We start from the raw sequence: 8,122 nt of genomic DNA on the forward strand, positions 1-8,122 counted from the left end.
TGCCCTCATCATTCTCAAAACATTTGCTCCACTTAAGCCCCTGGCATCAGGTCCTCATTTTTTTCCCCTCCCTCCCCGCTTTCCCCTCCCTTATGAGCCCTCGATAATTTATAAAGTATTATTTTGTCATATAACAATCCATACATCAATTGTATCAAGCATATTTGTACATATATTGCCATCATTATTTTCTAAACATTTACTCTCTCTCTCTTCTTTTTTTAACTTTCTATTGAAAAAAAACATATTTTAAGAACCAAGCTACATTTCAGGTTTGGCTGGTAGAGAGGAATGGTCATGTGACTTGGGTTGGCTAGATTTGACTTGAAAGCTAGTGATTGACAACAAAAGAACAGTGTCCCTCTGTTCTGGTCGCAGCATGCAGTTTCAAAGGGCATTGGGGCTAGCAGAATATTCTGTAATGCAGCATTGGTTAGGTCAGAGCCTACACTTCATTGGCAACAATGGAGATCCCAGTTATGTGGCCCCCTTGGCTTTGGACCTCTAGCTTTCCCGTGATTTTGTGAACTATCCTTTCAGTACTTTGCTTTTTGGCGTAAATCAGAGCCAGAATTTACCTCTGTGGTTCATAACCAAGAATCCTAAGGGACACAAATGCGCTGGTGTAGTGACGTAACATGGAGTGTAGTTTATCCTGTACACCATGCACTCTCATAAAGGAAATCTAGCTGAAGATAAGGCTTGTGTAAGAAAGGGTATGGACCTCTTTTCCTTGATGGGAGACACAAAGTGGAGCTGTGAGGAATATGGAGGAAAGGTAACTAACTATCAGAGTTAGTTGGGAGAGAGTGAAGGAACAGTTATTTCTTTACCAAGGTCCAGATTCAAAAAGTCTTATGTAAAATGCATGCTTGTTTGTCTTGGTTTTTTCCCCTTTTCTTGAGGCCTGTAGGCCCTATGTGTCTGGTATCACTTCCTGTCCTTTGAGGCCTCCAGAATGGAAAGGAACGCACACTGTCCAACCTCCAGGCTTGCCGAGAACAGAACAGAGGCTGCAGTCACGTCTTGATTCACCAGAAAGACCTTGCTCCCACCCTGGGTACAAGTGCCAATAGAGTTGAGAGAACTCTGGGAGGAGAAAGGCACGGGCAGGGGAGATCACAGTAGAGTGCAGTACTAGAGGTGGTCTGCTCCTGTAAAGATCTAAAATTCATAGGAAAAAGATGCGGCAGTGGATTTGGTTTGGATTTAGTGGTAGTAATATTCTAAAGAGGAAAGAGTTTCATTTTTAAACAGTTCACAGTTGATGCAAAACATTGTGACTTTTGGGGACACACCCCAACAAAACTGTTTCTCTTAGCAATAATGGACAGCCGGTCACTTTCCTTTCATACATAGTATGTTAGACATGGATAGCAGGGAAAACTGAAACACAAATATACTGGCATTTAAAATGCATCAGAGATTTATCATTAAAAAGAAATAGAAATCTATAGAGACAGTAACTGAATGAATGGTTTCTTGGGGGTATGGCAGAGAGGCCTGGGGGAAAATAAGGAGCTAATAATAATGGGTACAAAACAGAAGAAAATATTTCTAAAACTGATTGTGGAAATGATTGAAAAAACTCTCTTGATATGATGAAACTATTGAATTGTAGAATATGTGGATTATGTGACAAGAAAACTGAGGGGGGAAAGTGTCCCAGAATGAAGCGAAATAAATACCAGTGAAAATGAAATCAACATTTGGCTATAATAAACTTATTTTTCCTTTTTAAGCTCTGTGGTTTAAGTGAGACACTGCTGGCTCCAGGCCTACTACAACTCCCATCACAGGTTCAACTTCAGCAGGGCGAGTGGGTGGATGGGGGTGCTGAGCAGCTGTGAGAGCCTGCGTTTAACGACATAACCATATGCACAGTCTCTTCGATTTTAGACAGATTTCTGTATTTGCCTTGTACATTCCTATCTCCATGCCATTAATCAAGCTATTCGCTGCACCTGGAATGTCCTTTTTACTTACCAGTGTTTTGTCCAGAATCCTACCTATCTCTCAAAGTTCAGCCAAAATAGCATCTTTTTTCTTGACAACTAACATAATCCTTCCTTTTCTAAGTCCCCTGCCAGAGAGGTATCTGCAAAACAAATCAAGTTGATTTTGAAATGAAGTTGCTGACACATCAGTTTTACATTCAGTGACGCATATACATCTTGTTTCAATGTATCCATCACAATCCCCGCTCCCCACCCCCACCCCTCCTTATCCAACTTCCGCCTTATGCTTCCTGTTTCCGCTCCTCCTTCTTTCCTGACCCTCTACACTTTCTCCTTGGGTGCATGCTGACATTTTGATCTTCATATAGTTGATTATTCAAACTTGGAGGTGATCTGTAGTTTCTATCAGCCTGGCCTATTTTATGATTTGGGTTTTATTCCACATTTTTCTCCTACCGTTCATTTTCAGTCCAGTGGATAGTGGTAGCCAGGCACCATCTAGTTCTTAAGGTCTCAGGGTTGTGGAGACTGATGTTTGCATGGCTCATTAGTCTAGTGGACAAGTGCTTTCTATATGATTTTTGTTTTGTTTTATTTTCATTACTGTTGTTTCTTTTGAATGGGAAGAGACCAGTAACTGTAAATTAGATGGCTGCTGCTGAGTTTTAAGATGCCAGTCACACTACTCACTAACACAGGATATAGAATATTTGTGAACTTTATTATGCTGATTGATTAGGACTATGGTCCTGAGCCCATAGACCCAGAGACTCATTCCTCCAAAGTATGTGTTAATGTCTAGGTCATTTGAAAATCGAACAAGGAAGACCACAGAAGAATTAATGTGCATAAATCATAGTGTTGTTGAGAAACAAACAAAGGTCTGTGCACTGCCCGAAGAACAAATAGAAGAAATATGAACGCATATATTCCTTAGATGCATGGGCGGTGTGAGGCAGACTAACAGGAGACACTGGTCTTTGGAAAATGACATCATATGCTTGGTAAAGTAGAGGGAAAAGATGGATTAACCCAGGGACTGTAACAATGGGCTCAAACTTAACAATACGAGGACGGCGCTGGACTAGGCAATGTTTCATTCTGTTGTTCTGTTGACCCAAATGCGGTCACCACGAGTCAGAAATGACTTAATAACATCTAGCAATGTCAGCAAGAAGTTTTTATAATTTTGCCCTCTGTACACTCCACCACGTTGACGGATATAATGCTGCAAAGGTAAGTGCTCGTGTACAAATAGCCTTTGTCAAACTTACATATGGTTGGGCATACTCCCATTCTGTTGAGCCTCTGTCTGTCTCATCATGCACTCATAGGGCACCATTGCTGCAGCATTGTTTATGCAACAATATTTGGCTCTGTTGCCTTGGAATCTTGCAAACCTCCTAGTGTCTTCCCCTGCATCCATCTTTTTTTTTTTTGCCAGCCTCTCTTTTTGTAGTTTACCTATTCCTTTACTCAACGCTTATCCACTCTCTCCTCTCCCACTCCCGGTAACCATCTTCAGAGACTGTTTCTTTTAGTGTAAAAAATTTTTTTCTTGAATTTTTACAATAGGGGTATCATACAATATTTGTCCTCCTTTTGTGACTGACTGATTTCGCTTAGCATAATGCCCTCTAGGTTTATCTATGTTATGAGGTGTTTTGCAGATTCATTGTCAATTCTTTAATGTTGCTTAGTTTTCAGTTGTGTCTATTTACCAACATTTATCCATGATTCCACCAATGAGGATTTAGGTTGTTTTATCTTTTTGCTTGCAGATGTGCTGTGATGGCTGTGAATGTGCATATGTCTATCAGTGCATGACTCTTCTTTATCTAGGGTATATACCAAGTAGAGGGCTGCCAGGTCATGTGGTATTTCTGCTCCCAACTCGTTGAGACAATGCCGTTCTGCTTTTCACAGTGATCACCCCACTTTACAGTCCCATCAGCAGTGTGTGAGGACGAGTCTCTCAGCAGCAGCACCAGCACTTGTTTTCAGTTATTTTGAACTTCGCTATTAATGCGGGGATGAGATGATATCTCATCGTTATTTTTATTTGCATCTTCTAATAGCAAATGATGGTAAACATTTCCTCACTAATTTGTTCACTATCTGAACATCTTCTTTGGTAAAGTGTATATAAAAACTGGGTTACTTGTCTTTTTCTGGTTGAGGGGTTGAACTTTTCAATAAACTTTAGAGATTAGTCCCATGGCGGCTATAACATTGTCCAAAAGTTCCGTCGGTGTGTGAGTTCTCCTTTTATTCTTTTGGTAACGTTTTGATGCCAGCTATCTAGTTTGTGTTCACCTGTTTGTGTGCTTTTCGTTAGGGGCTGTTGTTAGGCGCCATCAAGTCGGTTCTGACCCGTGGTGACACTATGCAAGAGTATGAAATACTGCCCGGTCCTGCTTTGCTGTTCTGTTTCAGAATGAGTTGTAATCCATACCGAAGGCTGCAACCTTTTATCTTCTTCAGCATGTGTTTCGAGTTCTTCTCATTTTCAGCAAGCAAAGTTATGTCATCTGCACATTTCACGTTCTTCTTCATATAAACCAGCTCCTCTGATTATTTACTCTCCATACAGAGTATTTTCTGCTTCCATTCAAGATCCATCTGGCATCAGCAATGATATTCCTTGTTCCACAGCACTCTGGGTGATAGTATATTTATACCACGTATAGTTTATTCCTGTTTTTTCATTGATGATTGATAAGGTTCTAGGTTTCACATTTAGATCTTTGATCTATTTTGTGTGTGTTTTGGTAAATGGTGTGGCATATGGGCCCTTTTCTGCAAATGCAAATCCAGTTTTGCCGGTACCATTTGTTAAAGAGACTTCTCAGATTTATGTGTTTCAGCTCTTTGTGAAAAAATAGCTGTGTGTAGGTGAATGAGTTTACTTCTGGTTCTCAATTCTGTTCTATTGGCTTATGTATCCATTGTTGTACCAATACCAGACAATTTTGACCACTGTGGTTGTATAGTAGGTTTTGAGATCAAGAAGTAAGAGGTCAGGAGCCTGGGTGGCATAGTGGTTATACTTTGAGCTGCTAACTACAAGAAGTAAGAGGCCACCTACTTTTTTCTTCTTTAGTACTGCTTAATTTTTCCAGGATCTTTTTATTGTCTGTAAGCAGTTAGTGATTAGTTTTCCTATCTCTTAAAACAATGCTGTTGGGATCTGGATCAGGGTGGTATTATAATGAGATCACTGTGGATAATATTGACATTTTAAAAATGTTAAATCTTTCTGTCCAGGAGCATGTTCTATTCTCCCATTTATGTAGGTCTCCTGTGGAAGGTCTCTTCATTCTCTGTGTGTAGGTCTTTAGTGCCTCTGGCTAGATTTATTCCTAAGTATTTCATCTTTTGAGTGGCTATTTTAAATGGTTTCACATTCCAGACTTCCTTTTCAGAGCTCTCTGTCAGTATAAAGTAATCTGACTTATTTTTATATGTTACCTGTACCCCGTGACTTTGAGGAATATTTTAAATATTTCCAACATTTTAAAATTGAGTTTGGGGGTTTCTTATACATAGAGTCTTTTCATCTGTGAATAAAGAGAGTGTTAGTTTTTTTGCCAAATTTTTGGCAAAATATTAGATGACATCGAGTCATTTTGGACTTATAGTGACAGCATGAAACCTCACACTTGTTCTTGTGTTCAAGCCCATGGTTGTCGCCACGGTGTAACTCCATTTTGTTAAGGGGTTTTCTCTTTTCCAGTCCCCCTCTACTTTAACAAGCATGATGCCCTTCTCCAGAGAATGGTCTCTTCTGATAACAGTACACAATATGTGAGGCGAAGTTTTGCTTTGCTTGTTTTGAAGGCGCATTCTGCCTGTACTTCTTCCAAGACAGATTTGTTTGTTCTTTTACAAGTCCATTGTAGCCTTTTAACTCATTGCTATTGTATCAATTGCTATTCATAGCAACCCTAAAAGAGTTTCTGAGGCTAGAAATCTTTACAGGAGCAAAGAGCTTCATCTTTATCTCACAGAGCTATTGGTAGATACAGTTGCAACCAGCTGGTCTTTCAGTGAACAGTCCAACACAAATGCAAGATTTCCAGCACAATATTGAATAGAAGTGTTGATAAAGGACATCTGTGATAGTTAGGCTCATGTGCCAACCTGTGCAATAGGAACATGTGGGTACAGATTAAGCAGGTTGAAGCTTGATTGGAGGGCAAAGAGATAAATGGCTCTGCAAGACCTGCCCTCATCTCTCTTGCTCTCTGATGATTGGACCAGCATGCTGCTGCTTTAGCTAGTTCTCTGCCTCAAACTGTGAGCTACACTACCTGTGGGTCAAGCCAACCCATGGATCATGTTGCTAGAGCTTGAGGCTCCTTGAAGACCTTCTTTGCCATGCTGCTAGTGTGTACATTGCTTGCGCTTGAGGCTGGTGGATCCTGTCACCTTTGCTTGAGTCTGAGATCCCATCTGGGCCTGCTTTGCCTGCTTTACTAAGCTCCTGTGCTATTGACTGTTGCTGACCCACCCTGCTGCCTCCTGCCTGTGGACAGACTCTGCCTGTTTTGCCTGAGGAAAGACTCCACTATCTGCTTCCTTGATCTTGGACCGAAGCACCCCCCCACTCCCTACCCCTGTGAGTTGAAGGCTTTCAGCATATTAACTGTTCCACAAAAGTAAGTTGAACAGAGCCTTTTGTAATATTGTGTGGACTAATGAGCTGTTATGTTCCGTCTTGCTGTATAATCCTATCCGTGTGTGTGTGTGTGTGTGTGTGTGTGTGTGTGTGTGTGTGTGTGTAAAATAACAAGTGTCCTGGTTTTGTTTCTCTAGAGAACCCTGCCTAACACAACATCCTGTCTGGTTCCAAGGGGAGTGCTTTCAGTTTCTCCTCGTTGAGAGTGCTCTTGGCTTTTTTGGTGGTAAATATGAGGGGGTACCCCCCCAAACCTGGCATTTTTGTCAAAGCTATGTATTTAATTTCCGCCCCAAACAACCTTATCACCTTCAAAGTACATTCCATTACACTTAATACATTTGATACACAATGGATCAAATCTGCGATTCCATTCTTGGAAACATTTTTCAAACTCATCTGCATGGGTGCCTAACAGCACTCTTTCATTTTTTTCTTCACCTCTTCTATGTCGTCAAATCGCTGTCCTTTCATGTCCTTCTTTGTTCATGGAAAAGAAAAGAAGTTGCTTGGAGCAAGGTCAGGTGAGTCAGGCGTGTGGGGCAAGAGAGACATGCTGGTTTTTGCCCAAATCTGAGCAGGTGCACTGTCATGGTGACAAAACCAGCCCCCCATCTGCCACAAATCAGGCCTTGTTGGTGTCACACAGTTATGCTATCTTTTCAGAACCTCTAAATAGAACGCCTGATTAACACTCTGACCTGGTGGAAAGAACGCCAAATGCACCATGCCCCTCACTTCAAAAAAATGAGCATGGTCTAGGTCTTTGATTTCACTTGACACGCTTTTTTTGGGCAAGGTGATGATGGTGTCTTCCATGGGCTCGATTGATGTTTGCTTTCAGGGTCATAAGGATAGCACCCTGTCTCATCACCAATAATGACCTTGGGGGAAAAAGTCTGGGTTGCTGCTGTTCTTTCGAAGCACGGCATGTTTCCACTTGAAGCTCTTTCCCCTGCTGGGTCAGAACCTGAGGCACAAATTTCACAGTGACCTTTCTCATTCCCAAATCTTCTGCTAAAATTCACTGAACCATGTTCCAAGATAGTCCATATAACTGCCCTATCTCTTTAGTGATCTGTCGTCGATCTTTGAGCACAAGTGCACAAATTTTGGTGACATTTTCATCTGCTCAGGAAGTTGATGGATGTCCAGAACAAGGTTTGTCATCAGTCACCATTTCATCATTTTTGAAATGAGAAAACCACTCATACCTTTGAGTTTTTCCCATAGCACTGTCCTTGTAAGCTGTATTCAACATCACAATAACTTCTGCAGCACCTTTCCCCTAGCAGGAAACAAAATTTCAAAGCCACCTGCTGTTCTCTTAAATCAGCCATCAAAAAACCAAAAAAAAACAAGGTTTGAGTGAAACTGCTTTTATGACAAAATTCACTGTGACCAGAGAGAACCTTCCCAGGTGATGCCACTGGGTGCACCAACTCAGAGCAAGTTGCTCAATGTTTGCCTAGTGGGAAAAATG

General features: G+C 41.2%; 1 protein-coding gene across 1 annotated transcript in view; it reads right to left on the bottom strand.

Annotated features, from left to right (window-relative positions):
• LMNB1 (lamin B1) overlaps positions 1-3,300 on the bottom strand; it is a 100,512-nt gene extending 97,212 nt beyond the window's left edge. Inside the window, exon 1 of the mRNA XM_013004506.3 lies at positions 3,233-3,300. Within this exon, the coding sequence (XP_012859960.1) occupies positions 3,233-3,300 (68 nt within the window). The remainder of the gene's footprint in view (positions 1-3,232) is intronic.
• Between the last annotated feature and the right edge of the window lie 4,822 nt (positions 3,301-8,122).

Source organism: Echinops telfairi, unplaced genomic scaffold (genome assembly GCF_000313985.2).
Source record: "Echinops telfairi isolate 266 unplaced genomic scaffold, ASM31398v2 ScPeMD7_7469;HRSCAF=8507_1, whole genome shotgun sequence".
Taxonomy (NCBI): domain Eukaryota; kingdom Metazoa; phylum Chordata; class Mammalia; order Afrosoricida; family Tenrecidae; genus Echinops; species Echinops telfairi.